This window comes from Dama dama, chromosome 20, assembly GCF_033118175.1.
Source record: "Dama dama isolate Ldn47 chromosome 20, ASM3311817v1, whole genome shotgun sequence".
Lineage (NCBI taxonomy): Eukaryota > Metazoa > Chordata > Mammalia > Artiodactyla > Cervidae > Dama > Dama dama.
Window position 1 is genome coordinate 113526283 of NC_083700.1, and position 16926 is coordinate 113543208.

Below are 16926 nucleotides of genomic sequence, written 5' to 3' on the forward strand. Positions count from 1 at the left end.
CCATGGACAGAGGAACCTGGTGGGCTACCATCCATGGGTTGCAAAGAGTCAGACACGACTGAGGGACTGACCACATTCAGGCAGCAGTGGGACCACTGTGATTCTGAACCTTGATGGCTCCCTTAACCTGGTCTGGGTTAAGCTTCTCGACTCTCACTATCGGTCCCCACCTGACCTCCACTTACCTAGTATTGTCCCCAGCTCAGCACCATTCACTCAGGCCAGGGAGGCAGAGCGGGTGTGGCCAGCCAAGCCCTGGAGAAGGCAGCATCACCCCAACAACTGGATGAGGCTTCTCACTCTGTCCTCTGACTCCTGCTGCTGTTCTGACCAGACCAGAACCTCCTGGATTTTCTGTCTTCTTTAACCTCCTCTTCTGTTTATTTATTTGGCTGCACTGGGTCTTAGTTGCAGCACAAGGGATCTTCATTTGCCGCACTTGGAATCTTTAGTTAGAGCATGTAAACTCTTAGTTGTGGCCTGTGGGATCTAATTTCCTCTTAAAGAATGACACTGGGCAACAGATTTACTCTAGATAACCGTGTGGCCCAAGCAGGGTGCACCCCTCCAGGATCCCACCTGGCTCCATCTCTGCTAGTTTCCGGAGCTGCCGACCCCACGTGGTCTGAGGGAGCTTGGACCTGGGTCCTAGTGGCCATGGATCCATGCTCGTCCAACTGCGCTGGGTGCCTGGGCGGAGCCTGCAGGCTGTGGGCTTTGAATCAGAAAATCTCCGGGCTCAGGGTCAGAGCTGGGGAATAAACCTGGGCTCCAGGACCTCTGTCCATCCTCCTCCTGTTACACTGAGTCACGTGAGATTGTGGGGGCTGTGGTGGGTGGCCCCCTCCTGTGAGGATGAATCTGTATGGTTTGCACCCCTTTGGCAATGAAAGAAAGTCATGGGCATACAGCCTGGGAAAATGTAACCTCATAGAGAGTCACAGAAGTGTTTAAATGCAATTTCACATCTATGAACATAGCGTGTTCTGATTCCTGGATGGCACGTGTTTGAACCCAGCCTTCCGGTCTTCCCTGGAGTGGGGTGGGGGTGGTGCTGTGGACAATAAGGCCTGCCCGTGGGGTTATTACCTGACTTTGGGGTCGCTATTGCCTGAATCTGATAGCTCTATATGTGTGTGTGTGTGTGTGTGTGTGTGTGTGTGTGTACACATTTAAAGTTTGTTGCAAAAACAAGGGGGTCCAATATTTTCTTGTTTCCAATAAAGGGGGTTGAAGGGCAAGATTAAGAAGGAAAACTCCAAGAGGGAGCTGCTTTCAGACACAGCCCACCTGAGCAACACCCACTGCGCCCGCTGCCTGCAGCCCTACCGGCTCCTTGAGACCCCCAAGAGGCAATGCCTGGACTGCCACCTCTTCACCTGCAGAGGCTGCGGCCACCCCCACCCAGAGGAGCAAGGCTGGCTCTGTGATCCCTGCCACCTGGCCAGGTGAGTGGGACCTGGAGGTCGGAGGGTCCTGCAGATGGGGGGCCTGGCCTGTCCCTTCCAGGGACACGTGTGTGTGTGTGTGTGTGTGTGTGTGTGCGCACACGCGTGCGCGCACGCCCCCCGGGCAGGGTGTGGGCCTGAGCTCCATGTCCCCACCTGCAGGGTCGTGAAGGTGGGCTCCCTGGAGTGGTACTACGGGCATGTGAGAGCCCGCTTCAAGCGCTTCGGGAGCGCTCAGGTGGCGCGATCCCTCTGCGGGCGGCTGTGGGGAGCAGGTAAGGAGTGGGCCTCCTCCCTGGGCGTCCGATTTGGTGCCTAGACTCTGTCTTTTTAACAAACATTCCCCGTTGAGTCTGATGATTATCAAGACTTGAAGAGATGGATTGTAACTCAATCAGTGGCTTTCATACTTTGAATCCAAGTATTTATTCCATGAAGAACTTGAAATCCAGACTGTCCTGTTACACTAAACGTGTGTTCACCTGTGTTGTCCACCTTGAAGCCATTTAGGTTGACCAGTATTTCAGGGAAGGCTGTGAGGTTGCCTGACCTTGGGAGTTCCTCCTGAACTTGAATGGGGAGAACTGAACGGTGTTTTCAGGAAGCACTTAGGCTTGCCCCTGTCATCTGAGCCCCAGGCTCTGCTGTGACACCTGGCCAGGCATCCAGGCTACGAGGGCTATTAGGCCGGGGCTCAGCATCTTGACTGTCTCTACCTGGGGGCCCAAGGCCAGTGCCCTGGGGTCTGGAGCCCCTGCAGGCCCAGAGAAGGGGCCATGCTCCTGAGACTGAGGGTGTCCTCAGTGTGCCCCAGCCTGGCCGCCTCCCCGGGGCCTCCTGGGGAGGTGCCGCCTTGTGTCTTGTGCTCCTTAATGCCCCAGGTTAATGGGCGGATGCAGAAGTTGGGCCTGGCCACCCCCAGGGCATTTGCACACGTACCAGGCCTGGCACAGGTTTCAGAGGGGTCTCAGCACACTCTTTTGTGTTTTTATCATATCTGTTTGTCTTTCTTTGGTTTCGCAGAGTCTTAGTTGTGGCACTTGGGGTCTTAGGTCTTCGCAGCACATGGGATATTTAGTTGCGCCATCTGAACCCTTAGTTGCAGCATGAGGGATCTAGTTCCCTGACCAGGGGTCAAACCGAGGCCCCCTGCATTGGTAGCTTGGAGTCTTAGCTGACTGGACCGCCAGGGCAGTCCCTTAGGACGCTGTTGAATTTAGCACAGACCACCCAGAGGCACCCTCACTTGTAATGGCCCTTAGTACCCAGAGGAACAGACCGCTGCGGGGTGAGGGACCCTTCTTGGGTGGGGACTGTGGGGGCATGTGATAAATCACCGAAACCAGGACATTTTGAAGAGTAAAGTGGTCCTCCTGAGAACCACACTGAGACAGCCAGTGTCACTAGGGGTGCCCCGGAGATACGGGGAGGCACCGTCACCCTATCCTTGGAGGGTTTCCCCGCCTCCTCCCTGGGTTGCTTCTCCACGTCGCATATCTCTATCTCGGCTGGAGCTTATCAGTAAATCCCCCGTGACGGCTCGGCCAGCCAGCAGCCAGCCAGCCGAGGGGTCTTCCTGCAGCAGGAGTTGTGGTCCGGCCCCGCTCCGCAGGGCTCAGGCGTGGGAACCACAGGCCACGTGGGAAAGCCATCCTGCGCAGCATCTGAGAAGCTCAAGCCCCGCTCGCGGTGGGAAACCACAGCCACATCACAACCCTGAGGACCTGGGCCTCGCCCCGGGGTCGGGGTGGGGGTGGGGGGTGGGGGGGACTGCTTATTTCTAGAGACCCGGGTGGGCTCAGGAATCCGCCTTAGGCAAAAAGCCGGGAGGATTTTGACGGCCCAGCCAGGGCCCAGAGCTGCGGGAGCCAGTACCACGCGGAACCGCCCGTTTCAGAACTGTCACCGCTGAGGGCCCGGAGGTGGCGCTGCGGAGCAACCAACGCCTCGGTTCCGGCCGCGGCTGGTGGGGGCGGCGGGCAGCGAGGCGGGCCCAGGCCGGGCGGTGGTCGGGGGCGGCTGCCTTCTCGCCGCTGGCGCCTGTCAGCGCAGCGCACAAGAAAGGGCGCCGGGAGCGAGCGCGACACGGGCAAGTCGTGCCTTTTAAGAAAGTATTCAAACTTACAAAGAAGAAGGGATCAAAGTGAATATTTGGAAACCTGGCCCAGGCAGGGTAGCGGGTGGGGCGCCCGCCGGGGTCTTCCCTGCGCGGGAGGCTTCAGAGCGGTGGGCGCGTTTCCCCAGGGCCCCCTCCTCCACCCCCGAAACAGGACGGGCAGGCAGTGCTCGGGGCGGGAAAGGAAGCCCGGCTCGGGCGGGTGGCTCCCGGAGAGTGCCTGTCCGCTCAGCGCCTTTTCTCCCGTCGTAGGTTTACCTGATGGAGTGCGGAGCGCCCCCGACCTCCACAGTAAGTCCTTCCTGCTCACAGAGATGTCAGGGTGCCCTCAGCCCCTGAGCAGGGGGGATGATCCCCGAGGCTGCCAGACTGAGCCCCAGAATTCACGGGGCCATCCTGGTAGTGTCTTAAGAAAAGAACCCAGGCCAGGCCGGGGCGAACAGGAGAAAAGAGGAAAAAATGAGGCTGCAGTGGGGGTAACAGGGTGATGGGGGGGGGGGGGTCCTGGGGACGCCGGTGAGGAAGGTGCCTGGGTCAGGAGGAGAGAGGCGGGGATGGGGGCCAGGGGCTGAGCCTCCCCCGCCTCCCGGGCGGGTGCTGAGAAGGAGGTAAATGGACTGCAGGTGAAGAGGTTTGTTGGGCTGAACGTGACTGAGCTCCAGGGCTCCTTCGCCCACGGCACCGCAGTGTCTTCAGATCCCTAGGAGGTGGTCAGTGAAGACGACCGTGGGTGAAAGTGATGCGGGGTGCTGGTTTCCTGCTGTGATTCAGACCAGCCCTAAGCGATGCTCTGATAGGGCTCTGGAGGCCAGCAGAGCGCCTGGTTGGGTAGCTGCACAGCAGGTGTGGGGGGTGGGGGGGTGGGGCGGGTGGAGGGATGGGTGGGGGGATGGACAGATGGGTGGGTGGGTGGATGAATAGTTTGTCCTGTCTCTCTCCCTGGTGGAGTCACGCAGGCATCCACTGCAGGTGGGCCTGAGCAGATGCCTGGAGACCCAAGTGGAGAGGAAGAGCAGACTGATGAGGATGGAGAAGGGGACACAGCGGCCCAGGCCCAACCCCTTGGCAGCCAAGTAGGTCTTCCGCCAGCCCTGACCCCATCCCTCCTGAAGCTGGAGCCTCTGTTCTGATTTCCTGAGAAACCTCAGGCTCTGTGCCTCCACTAACTAACCTGGCAGGAGCCTGGAGACCTGCCCAAGCCACTGTGCTCCACGGTCTCTGAGATGTCTGGGTACCAAATCCAGGTGTGCTCTCAGCATCCATCTCCTGGTGGGAACCCAGAGCACGCAGTGGAGGGCGGGGCCTTCCTGGACCTCCAGCCTGGCCCAGCCTGGCCCATCCGGCCAAGAGTCCTGGGGCTCATGGGTCCTGAGGGCAATAGTGTCCCCAATCAGCCTTTGCACCTTTCAGAGAGGCAGCCCCCTCCCGCTCTCTTCTCTGAACTTTCTTGCTTTCGTTTATAGCCAACCATGAGCCCTGTTTGTTTTTTGTTTTGGGAGTTTTCTGGGGTTTTTTTTGGGTTTTTTTTTTTTTTTTTTTTTTTGGTTTTGTGCCTGTTTTCACTTATTTTTTTGAAGACTATGTTCTTTATTTTATTTATTAGTTATTTTTGGCCGTGCCGGGTCTTTGCGGCTGCGTGTTGGTTTCTCTAGTTGCAGCGAGCGGGGTTTTCTCTCTAGTTGCGGTGCTCAGGTTTCTCATTGCAGGGGCCTCTGCTGTTGCAAGGGCTTCCCTGGTGGCTCAGACGGGAAAGCGTCTGCCTGCGATGCGGGAGACCCAGGTTCGATCCCTGGGTTGGGAAGATCCCCTGGAGAAGGAAATGACAACCCACTCCAGTCTTCTTGCCTGAAAAATCCCACAGACAGAGGAGCTTGGTGGGCTACAGTCCATGGGGTCACAAAGAGTCGGACACGACTGAGTGACTTCCCTCACTGCTGTTGCAAAGCACATGCTCTGGGCTACACGGGCTTCAGGACCTTCAGCACATGGGCTCAGTACTTGCAGCTCCTAGGCTCAGTGATTCAGGTGCTTGGGTTTAGTTGCTCTGTGGCATGTTGGATCTTCCCACCAGGCATCAAACCCATGTCTCCTTCATTGACAGGTGGGTTCTGCCACTGAGCCACCAGGGAAGCCCTGTTTTCGCTTATTTTTTAACTTATTTCTGGTGATAAAGGCAGGAAAGAGAGCCTCTGGGGGTCTGGGCAGGACGACAGAAGAGGATCAGAGGAGGGGTGGGGCAGGGCGGGTGGTGTTGGGTGGAGACCCTTGGAGAGTCAGGGGGTCTCTGAGAGCCACACTGGCAGGCAGTTCTGCTGGCTGCTCCCTGGGGAGCACATACATCTTCTTATGAAAATAAAACTGCACTCGTGCTATTTACTGGGCTCCCAGAACACTCTCTAGTGTCTGAAATATCCCCTGCAAATACATTCAAAGGATGGAAACCGTTATGAGGGAAGGATTTGGAACTAAGCTCTACTCCAGCATCTAGAGGTGAAGGAGCTCTTGGGAGCCGCCTTCCCTGCCTCCTCCCCGTGCTGGGTACCCCTCCTTCACCAAGGGGGGAGGGGCAGGACCCCCCCCCCGTTACCCCGAGAAGCCCCGCCTGCCCCCCAAGGCTGCAGCTTGGGCCAGTGACCCCAGAGCCTCTGAGCAGCCGGGTGACCTCGGAGGCCCAGTGGGTATTTCCCCTGCTCTTCTGAGAGGGGCTGCGGGTGCAGATCCTGTGATGGGGGTGGGCTCTGGGCGGCCCTAGGAGCCCCCTCGGGGTCTGCTCGTGTCTAGCACAGAAGGCAGACGGGCCCGTGGAGGCACCCTCCCCGCCCTGCTGCTCGGGGTCGGGGTACCTGGCCCCTGCCGTCAGGCTGACCCTCCCTCTCCTCGCCCCCAAATCCCTTCCTGCTCAGAAAAAGCGCCTCCTCCCCGTCCACAGCTGGGACTTTGAGGCCGACTCTGACGACTCCGATCCGTCCTGCGGTCCCCCGCCAAGCCTGTCCTCAGTCTCAGGGGCCACGGACAGCCTGCAGGTCAGTGGGCTCTCTTTTTGCCCCTGAGTTGACCTGGGGGACAGTTTTTCGGGCCCCAAGAAAGGATAGCATTCTGGGAAACAATCTGATGGCCCTGCGGGCCTAGCAAGGGGGGGACAACTGGGGTGGGGGTACAGAAGCCTCACAGTCTCCCGTCCTGGAGAGCCTGGGTGGGCTGCTTGGAGAAGAGGGGCACGGGGCCGATGAGTCAGGGGCCTGGGTTGTCTCTCCTCTAATGAAGGCAGACCCCCTGTGACTCAGGAGTGCAGGGTAGAGGAGTCAGACGGCCCCCGAGTGTCCGCACCCCTGGTCTCATCCATAGAGCTCCTGTACCTTATTGCCCAAACTAGGCCAGTCTTGTAGGTGGAAGAGGCTGTCGGTAATCACACCAGGACACGGGGCGTCCGCAGGGCTGCTGGGGAGAGCCCGGCCATGTGGTGCCTCTGCTCCTTGGCTCTGTACCCTTGGTCTGGGCAACCTGTATGAGGCCCCCCACCTCCCACCTCGCCTGGAAAAGCAGTGATCTCTGCCTCACGGGATCCCTTCCACGAGGGACTGGAAACTGAGCCTGGTGCACCCCAGCCCCAGAGTGACGGCATCCCAGCTGGAGCCCTGACATCTCAGCGCCCTGGCAGCTCGGGTGGTTCCAGCCCAGGACGGGGTCCACCCAGGGCGATCTCCGCACCCCTGGGTGCCCAACAGGGCAGAGAGCTGGGACCCGGCACCCATCAGGTCTTTGGTCCACAGTCCTGCTCTAGTGGCAAGTCCAGAGCCCTTTGAAATGAAAGGGAGTTGAATTGCTAGGATGGAGAGGAGGGGCGACTTGTGTTTGGTCAGTCGGATGATGCTTGAAAACCCTCAGTCCTTGGACTGGAAAGACCCACATTCCAAGGAGCTGCCTGTTCCTAGTGAAACCTGCCGACCGTTCCCATGTGCTCAGGCCCTCACAGATGACCCCTGCGCGGAGGAGACCACCTCCCAGGAGGCCGGGATCCTGGACCAGGCTGATGCCAGGGCCCCCGGGTGCCACCCCCATCCAGAAGAGCAGAGGGTCGGCCTCTCGCCTGCCCGACTAGACGAGCTCTCGGAGCTCTGCCTGCCGGGGGAGTCCTGCACTGCAGGCCCAGGGGTTGCTGCCACTCCCGGTAAGTGCTCTTGACTGTGGTCTTCCACACGGAGGAGGGGGTCGCTGGAACCCACCCCTCCTGCCCCCACCCCACCCCGATCTGTGCCGGGACACTGGCTGATTGCCAGGAGCCCCTTCCTTCCTGGGATTGTCCAGTGTGTGTGGTCCTGGAAGACGCCGTTGTCACCGGAGCTCCCCAGGTGGGGTGCTGCCGGGCCAGCCGGAAGATTTCAGCGAGCAACACTACGCGTTCCTTTAGGCTAAGAAATAAAGGAGACAGAACAGATGGGGTCGAGAGGATCGCTGCAGTCAACGATGATTCTTTATTTCTCAGGGTTACATATATACTAAACCAAGAAGAGAGGCATCACAAAGAAAATTCTTCCCCATGTACATCATCTTTAAGATAACAATAACCAGAGCTCTCTCATGGCGCCAAAGGCATCCTACTTATCTTAAGGGCAGTCGTGCAAAGCCATCTATCTGCACCTTGTGTACATTCAAGGCTCACTAATGGTCTGTTAGGAGTTAACTTGGATAGTAAATTTCAGAGGGGTGGCGGGACAGAGAGCTATGTCTGCGAACAGACCCTTGATGATCAATCAAGGCAGCTCCCAGAGTCAGCTTTTTCAAGCCGCTCCCCGCAGCTCCCCCTCTTTTATTAAATAAAATGGCACGCCTGATTCTTTTGGCGTAAATAATTACTGTGTAGGACAGCCTTGATGTCCCACAACTCTTTGACAAATTTCTTTATGATACAAGGAGTAATGCACACAAAAAGCGCTAATACCAGAAGCATGGCCACGACCCCTGAAAAAAGATGCCAAAGTGAGGTTATTGAAGGAAAATTGGAAAACAAACTTTTAACAAACTCTTCAGCATTTTCTGCCAAATCCATACTAGCCCGAGGAGCATTTTCTATATCAAGAATTTCCTGATGAAGTTGTAATAGATCTAAGGAAATGTTTTCATTATGCCAAATACCATCTAAATGTAATTTTATCTTATTCCAAGGGGTCTCAGTATTATTATAAATTTTTGGAGTTACACAAATCCAACGATAGTTAGCATGACACCTGATTTTTGCCCTCAGTTTTAAGCCTAATATTTCTTCTCCCAAAAATCTCACGGTATCATAGAGGGCATTTAGCCTATCTTCTAGTTTTCTATCTATATCTTCCTGAATTCCTAAAGCTTTTGAAGTGTTCTTTGCTAAATCATCTACAATATTAGCAGTATGTACAGATTGAGCTAAGGATACAGAAGCAGTAGTAGCAGAAGCAATTAAAGTTATAAGCGTTACTACTCCTAGAATTATTAATCCTATCCCCCTTCGTGGCCTAGCAAGGGCTGTACGCACTTTATTCCACAGCTCAAGCCCTGACTCTTCATACCAGGGCTCAGTAAGATTTACAGGCATCATGACAAAGGGTGGTTGTTTAACTATCAGAGCCCCAGAATTATTTTCCATACCTCTTATACAATTAGTCAGGGTACAATTAAAACAATGAACATGATATAGGCCAGCATTTTTTGAAAGAGTCACAGAGCCAACAAGGATCATAAAGGGATAGGGTACGCAGGCCCGAGGATATCTCCAAGTCTCATTCCACCAATACGCTCTCCAGGATAGTACTCCTTTGGTCTTTCCTCCAGTCCGTAAAAGGGACCCATCTGTTCTGAAAGCAGCCAACAGCTTCCATATCTCAGTCTGATACACCGTGGTGCCACCAAGATTCCAAATTCTAGCTGCAAGTTGTCTGCCGCCTTCCTTTCCGGGGTTCCTGTTGGAGTCTGGCGACCAGTCCCAAAGTGAATGTGTGTCATTAGTAATAGAATATACAGTAGCAGTCTCATCTCTACAAAGTTTCCATGGCACAGCTATATATCGTCCTTTTACCCCCAGGCCACAAAATGGAATGTCTTTAGGTCCGGTTCCATTGACTCGTCGTGCATATCCTGTAGATTTCGTAATGCTAGGAATATCCACTATCCAATTACGGTGGTCATGGTCATAATCATAACCAAAGTATTCTGCATCTGTAACAGTAAGACATCCTGAAACATTATGATTTTGGAAAAAGCACATTGGTAATTGTGAAGAGGATCCTGAATAAGAAATACTGGCATTCTGTGGAAAAATATGCTTATCAGAAAACCCCCCCAAAAGTATTGTGTCATTCACATACACAGGAACAGAACTCATTTCCCATCCAACAGGCTGTAAAAGAGGGGGATCAGGAACATACGCCCAGAAGATACTGGCTTCCATGGAACTTATCTGGTTTAAAAGAAGTAATAATGAAATTAATATACTAGTAGGAGAGGCAGGGGAAGGGTTGGAAGCATTCTCACATGCCATCTGTAACAGTGCCTGTATCTGCTGAGCTGTCGGCAGCGGGACCGTCTCCTGGATTGTGAGCTGTCTCATTCGCTCTACCAGTGAACTCCTCTGCCGTGCGTACCAACCTTTCCGGGAGCCAGCGCGGCGCTTCAGCATTCTGCGGGAAAACACAAACATGACCTCTCCCCCATATTAGAACTGGATCCGGCCCATGCCATCTGCCTTCCAGCGGGTCTTTCCATCTGACTAATGGCCGTGCCTTTTTATTATCATAGTGCCAAAAACGTTGAGCTGCTGATTTTCCATTTTTATCGAGGCTCAGAAAATTTAAAACAAACAAAGCATGACTAAGAAGATTGTTAGGCGTAATAGCATACAAACTCCCCCTTTTTAATTTTTTCAGTTGGTGCTGAAGGGTTTGATGTGCCCGCTCAACAATTCCTTGGCCCTGTGGGTTATATGGGATTCCAGTCTTGTGTATGATGCGCAGCTGGGCACAAAAGGTTTGAAAATTGCGGCCAACATATCCAGGGCCATTGTCTGTTTTGATGCATTTAGGTAGGCCCATAGCAGAAAAACTCCGTAAGCAATGCTGAATACAATGCTTGCTAGCCTCTCCAGATTGAAGTGTGGCCATGATAAAACCAGAGAAAGTATCAATAGTAACATGCACATATTTCAATTTTCCAAAATCAGAAATATGTGTAACATCCATTTGCCACAAATCATTGGGGAGTAAACCCCGAGGATTGACTCCATATGTTGGGAGCACAAAAAACTGTGGACAAGTAGGACAAGCTTTTACAATTTGACGAGCGGCTTCCCGAGAAATTCCAAATTGCAGCCGTAATGAATTGCTATTCTGATGGTGTATTGCATGAGAGGCCTGTGCTGCAGAGGTAAGGGTTAAGGAAGAATAACATACCGTACGGGTGACTTCATCAGCCAGAGCATTCCCAGCCGCTAAAGGCCCAGGAAGGGCAGTGTGAGCACGTATGTGCCCAAAAAAGCAAGGATGAGTTCGGGCTCGAATGAGTTTCTGAATTTTCAAAAACAAGGTTTGAATAGAGGCCTTAGCAGCTCCAATGAGGGGTACTGTTTCAATGACTGAGAGAGCTCTGACAACATAATGACTGTCAGAGTATAAATTAAAACTTTGAGGAACACGTTGCAGAGCCTGGAGTACTGCAAAAAGCTCTACTTCCTGAGCTGATGAATATGAGGTTTGACAATAATAAGATTCATTTTCGATTACCAAACTGGCTATGCCATTGGAAGATCCATCAGTAAAGACAGTTGTCCCCTTTCTCAAAGGGCATTGCTGTACGACTTTTGGAAAAATAAACTGATGCAGCTGTGCAAATTGTAACAATTTATTAGCAGGGTAATGTTGTTTAATCTCCCCTGCATACTGTGCAAGCGCAATTGCCCAATCATCAGAAAATTGAGAGAGCCATAGTTGCTGTTCAGTTGAAAAAGGGATACAGATAAAGTGGGGATCTCTTCCCAAATAAGTCACAGATTTCTGTCTTCCTTTTGCTATTACTTTGGCTACAAGAACATGGTAAGGACTTAATACCCGTAGGGGAGAGACTGATAGATAAATCCACCTTAAAGGATTATCTTGAAACAACACACCGGTAGGTGAATGTTCTGAGGCAAGAATATAAAGTCCCCAAGGCCTTTCATAGTCACAGTAACTGGAGTGCTGCTGTGATAAGGCAGTTTCTACTTTCTGAAGAGCTCGCTCTCCAGCTTCTGTGAGGCTGCGTGGGGAGGTAGGATTCTTATCCCCCTTTAAGATATCAAAAAGAGGCTTCAATTCGTATGTAGCAAGATGTAGGTAGGGTCTAATCCAATTAATGTCCCCGAGCAACTTTTGAAAATCATTAAGTGTTTTCAGATTATCCCTTCGTAATGCAATGGGCTGAACTCCAAATGTTTCTCTTTCTAAACGAAAGCCAAGATAGGAATAAGGAGGAAAGGTTTGCACCTTTTCTTTGGATATTATTAGCCCTACTGCTTTTAAGGCAGGTTCCATGAAGGCATAAACTGCTAATAAATACTCTTTATCAATATGTGCTAGCAGTATATCATCCATGTAATGCAGAATATAAGCATCGGAGTATTTTGTCCGAGTTTCCTGCAATGCTGCTGCAACAAACTTCTGGCACAAGGTGGGGCTATTGGCCATACCCTGTGGCAAAACTTTCCAATGATACCTGAGCATTGGTTGGGAAAAGTTAACAGATGGAACACTAAAAGCAAATCGAGGGCAATCTTGAGGTGCTAGAGGAATAGTATAAAAGCAGTCTTTTAAATCTAAGATTATTATGTGGGCATTTCTAGGAATAGCCATGGGAGAAGGCAATCCTGGTTGTAATGCTCCCATGACTTCCATAGTTTCATTAACCTTTCGCAGATCCTGTAAAAGCCTCCATTTCCCAGATTTTTTCTTAATAACGAAAATGGGTGAATTCCAAGGTGAATTAGACTGTTCAATATGTCCCAGTTCCAACTGTTCCTGCACCAGTTGTTGGGCAGCGTCAATTTTCTCTTTGGAAAGGGGCCACTGATCAACCCACACAGGCTCCCCAGACTTCCAAGTAATAGCATCTGCGTGAATTACAGGAGGATCAGAGGTCCCTTCTAAAAATACCCAAGTCCACTTCTTTTTGGTAACCTTTTTGTCTGAACAGGCGCAACAGTTCCCTGATTATTTCTTCCAAGTCCCGAGGTGGGAAGAAGCCCTTGATCTAAAAGCTGATTGCTAACCTGATCACTGGGGCTGTATAAATATACTCCCATATGAGTCATAACATCTCGTCCCCACAAATTTACAGGGAGGTTTGGGAGGACATAAGGTCTAATGTCTCCTTCGTGACCCTCATGGTCAGTCCAATGTAACAGCTCTGTACTTTGTTCAGGGTTATTAGTTTGACCAATTCCTTGCAATGTTGATATAGCTATCTGTTTAGGCCATTCTCGGGGCCAGTGTCTCTCAGCAATAACAGAAACATCAGCTCCTGTGTCCAGAATGCCTGTAAAGAACTTTCCATTTATTCTTAACGTGAACTCAGGACGATTATTAGTTATTGCCTGGACCCAGTAGGCGTCAGAGGATCCAAAGGCACCTTCCCCTCTCCTGGAAGCCAATGCTTTTCCTGTTTGCACCGCAGGGACCAATATTAATTGAGCTATACGCTGTCCGCTAGCTATGGTGGTAATGCATTGTGGAGAATGGGCCATAATGTTGATTTCTCCTGTATAATCAGCATCAATTACTCCAGGAGCTATGAGCAGCCCTTTTATGGTAGAGCTACTGCGTCCGAGTAAAAGTCCCACGGTTCCATCAGGCAAAGGGCCGTATACCCCAGTGGGCAGAGCCTGCATTCCCATTTCGGGAGTCAGTACTGTGTAGGAGGAGGAACAGAGGTCCAAGCCTGCACTCCCTGAGGTGGCTCTGAACAAGTCTGTAACTCTCCTTCTACCATCTGATTTCCCTGCATTGCCCCATAACATTGTTTCGGGGCCAGGGGCTGGCCCCTCACCCAGTTTCCCGACTGCGAGGGAAGTGGGTTGCCCTGGACATCAATTTTAGATTTACAATCTTTTGCCCAATGTCTTCCTTTTTTACACCTAGGGCATAAATTAGGAGTTTTATTATTCCCTGAATTGGCTCGTTGGGGGCAAAAGGCAGCACGATGTCCAGGCTGGCCACAAACAAAACAGCCAGCATTTCCTCTACTAGGTAATCCTCGTTTATTTTTCATTTGCTGTTGATATAATACTTCTTTTATGCTTTTCCCTTGTAAAGCTGCAGCCAGGGTAATACCCTGCATATAGGAAGGTCCGATATCAGCACATATACGAATGTAATCTGATAGACCTCCCTTTTTTCTGTACGGTCTAAGTGCAGCCTGACAGGCAGAATTTGCATTTTCATAGGCTAATTGTTTAGTAAGCACTATTCCAGCCTGCTCATCAGCTATAATCTTACCTACTGCTTCAAGAAGACGAGCCACAAAATCTTGATATGGTTCATCAGGCCCCTGACAAATTTTTGAAAGATCCTCAGTCTTATTACTAGAGCAAGGGAGCTTTTTCCAAGCCTGCCGGGCAGCATTAGAAATTTGAGCATATGCTCCAGGCAAATAGTTCAATTGAGCATTGGTATTTTGGTAGGCCCCTTCCCCTACCAACATTTCATATGTAGTATTGATCCCTTGTCGCTGGTTTAGTTCAGCTATATGGCCACATTGTTCTGTAAATTCTGATTTCCATAATAAATAGTCCCCTCCTGATAAGCAAGCTCTTGCAATTTGTTTCCAATCACTAGGTGGCAAATTTTGACCTCCTAGACTCTCTATCATGGTCTGGGTAAAAGGAGCCGTAGGTCCATATTGAGCACAGGCAATTTTTAATTCCTTTAGTTGTTTGAAAGGTAAAGCTTCATAATACCTTTGGTTTTCATGTTCGAATACCGGGAAAGTAGCAGAGAATCCCTGAACAGTTTCTCCAGCTCTTTGGGCTTGTTGCATAGCCTTTTGCAAGGGGGACAAACTCTGTGATTCACGAGTTATATTCAACAAATTTTCAGGTTTGGAAATAGGTGGAGGATCTAATCCAGCAATAGTTGAGGGTGCATAAGCAGGAGGCGCAGTAGAGATTGCACCAGCGCCTTCATCCCTACCTTCCCTTTTTATTTCTTCCTTTATTGTTATTAATAATTTCTGCATGAGTGCCTCCAGACCCTTTGTCGGAGGAGCAGCTGCTGCCTGCACATTCGAATTGTCAGTTACAAGTAATTCCCGATGATCATCCTTATGATAAGCAGCTGCCTGTTCTTCTAAACTTTCCTCATCCTCTGAAGTCAGCGTTCCCTCATTTTCCTTCAAAGGTTTTGCATATTCTAATTCAAAGGTTGTGGGTCCTTTCCCTTCAGGAGTAGCATAAACTTTAGGAGTAGCATAAATTGGTTCTTTGGGTGGGAGCATGTGTTTTAATTTACTCCCTTCCTCATGTTCAAAATCAAGGCAGTCTCTTATTAAAGACCATAATGAAAATGTTTCCACAGGAACCTTATTAGGTCCGTGGAGAGTATAATATGTTTGAATCTGTTTCCCTATCTTTTTCCATATCTCTAAACTCATAGTCCCTTCCTGTGGAAACCAGGGACATACTTCCTCAACAAAACTAAGAAAAGTCTGCAATTTTGTTTTAGTAACCTGCATTCCCCGATCCTTCAACATTATCTGTAACATATGCACAAACAACTGACGACTATTATCTTGTCCCATGGTTTATACTCTCGACAATATTCCTTCCTGCCCCTCAATATACAAATACACACACTCTTACTTACCTTAATAGTTTCAACGGGCAGCGGCCGCAAGGAACTTTCGTTGAGCTCCACGCTGTTGGGCGCCACTTGCCGGGCCAGCCGGAAGATTTCAGCGAGCAACACTACGCGTTCCTTTAGGCTAAGAAATAAAGGAGACAGAACAGATGGGGTCGAGAGGATCGCTGCAGTCAACGATGATTCTTTATTTCTCAGGGTTACATATATACTAAACCAAGAAGAGAGGCATCACAAAGAAAATTCTTCCCCATGTACATCATCTTTAAGATAACAATAACCAGAGCTCTCTCATGGCGCCAAAGGCATCCTACTTATCTTAAGGGCAGTCGTGCAAAGCCATCTATCTGCACCTTGTGTACATTCAAGGCTCACTAATGGTCTGTTAGGAGTTAACTTGGATAGTAAATTTCAGAGGGGTGGCGGGACAGAGAGCTATGTCTGCGAACAGACCCTTGATGATCAATCAAGGCAGCTCCCAGAGTCAGCTTTTTCAAGCCGCTCCCCGCAGGGTGCCTCCCCGTAACCCTCAGAGGTACCAGCTCAACCCCCTGGCTGGCCGCGCAGCTCACTGCCGCCTGTGATGGGGGACATGGAGTGGGAGTGAGATAGAGACACACAGGTGTCCCTAAAATGACTAGGGTCACCGGTCGCCTGGACCAACCTTCCTGAGCGCAGGACGGGGCAGTTCCAAACCTGGGACCTAAATAGGGTGCAGGTCCATCTGGGCTGCCTGCCTGCCAGCTGTGACTCTGGAGGTCTGCAAGTGTCAGTGTCAGGGGTCAGGTGTCCGAGTGACGTAGGAGCCGATGAGACCACAGAACAGCTCGGGCTGCCCCCCAGTGTGCTCCCGCCCGACCTGACCACCGTGGGGGCCAGCTCCCGGGGAAATGTGGTTAAGACAGTGTCTGCCAGGAAATGGGTCCTCTTTCCATTTTCCCTTTTCATTGTATTATAAGGACTCTAATCTCATGATCCACACGCCCATTAAGGTGCTGGAGGCGTTTGGGGGGGTGGGGAGGGGACTTTTATTTCCCCACAGACAATGGATAAGTGAATCTACATTGACTGAGTCTTTGGATGAAGACTAGACCAGCACATTTCCTCCCGGGATCCCTAATCACCCCCAGCACAAGGATGGTGGGGGCAGTGGGCGGGGCGGGGGAGACAGGCTCTGTGGAGCTGGGGCAGGTGCCCGGGGGCACAGGCAGCCCTGAGTACCAAGCCCAGTTCTGCTGACCAACTCGCCACCCTATCTCATGGACTCTTAAGACACATTCTGTCACCTCGCCTCTTAAATGGGGAGCATCTCACAGCAAGTGTGGGAGACTGATCAGTAATGCTGTCTCAATAAGTGTAAAAGACAAGCTGCAAGGTTTGAGCTTTAAAGGAGTGCGGTGTGTGCTTGATCAAACCCCTTGACCACCAGGCCTCAGCGTCCTCATTGCAAACCAGGGCTGGTGCCTGACTCACCGCACCTTTGTGGGCTTTAAATGAGACGGTCGTACCC

At 51.4% G+C, this 16926-nt stretch overlaps 2 protein-coding genes and 1 non-coding gene across 7 annotated transcripts in view; 2 read left to right on the forward strand and 1 right to left on the reverse strand.

Moving 5' to 3' along the window:
- MLPH (melanophilin) overlaps window positions 1–16926 on the forward strand; it is a 52678-nt gene that overhangs the window by 20030 nt on the left and 15722 nt on the right. For 2 of the 4 annotated variants that reach the window (XM_061122552.1, XM_061122555.1), the window contains exons 3-8: window positions 1227–1448; window positions 1611–1723; window positions 3817–3855; window positions 4507–4637; window positions 6468–6587; window positions 7528–7732. In XM_061122552.1, coding sequence (XP_060978535.1) covers window positions 1227–1448; window positions 1611–1723; window positions 3817–3855; window positions 4507–4637; window positions 6468–6587; window positions 7528–7732 — 830 coding nt within the window. The remainder of the gene's footprint in view (window positions 1–1226; window positions 1449–1610; window positions 1724–3816; window positions 3856–4506; window positions 4638–6467; window positions 6588–7527; window positions 7733–16926) is intronic. The other 2 variants (XM_061122553.1, XM_061122554.1) reach the window with 2 other exon arrangements.
- Window positions 5294–5365, forward strand: TRNAR-GCG (transfer RNA arginine (anticodon GCG)). Its single transcript has one exon. It is a non-coding gene; the product is annotated as a tRNA-Arg (tRNA).
- LOC133041657 (endogenous retrovirus group K member 7 Env polyprotein-like) lies at window positions 8024–15920 on the reverse strand. 2 transcript variants are annotated; one of them, XM_061122551.1, is made up of 2 exons: window positions 15423–15560; window positions 8024–9753 (listed from the first exon to the last, which is right to left on the reverse strand). In XM_061122551.1, the coding sequence occupies exon 2, from the start codon at window positions 9275–9277 to the stop codon at window positions 8375–8377; it is 903 nt and encodes a 300-aa protein (XP_060978534.1). In that variant the 5' UTR covers window positions 9278–9753; window positions 15423–15560; the 3' UTR covers window positions 8024–8374. The 2 variants fall into 2 exon arrangements, 1 of the variants encoding a protein (XP_060978534.1); XR_009689278.1 differs by lacking the exon at window positions 8024–9753 and adding an exon at window positions 9769–10214 and having other exon boundaries at window positions 15423–15920.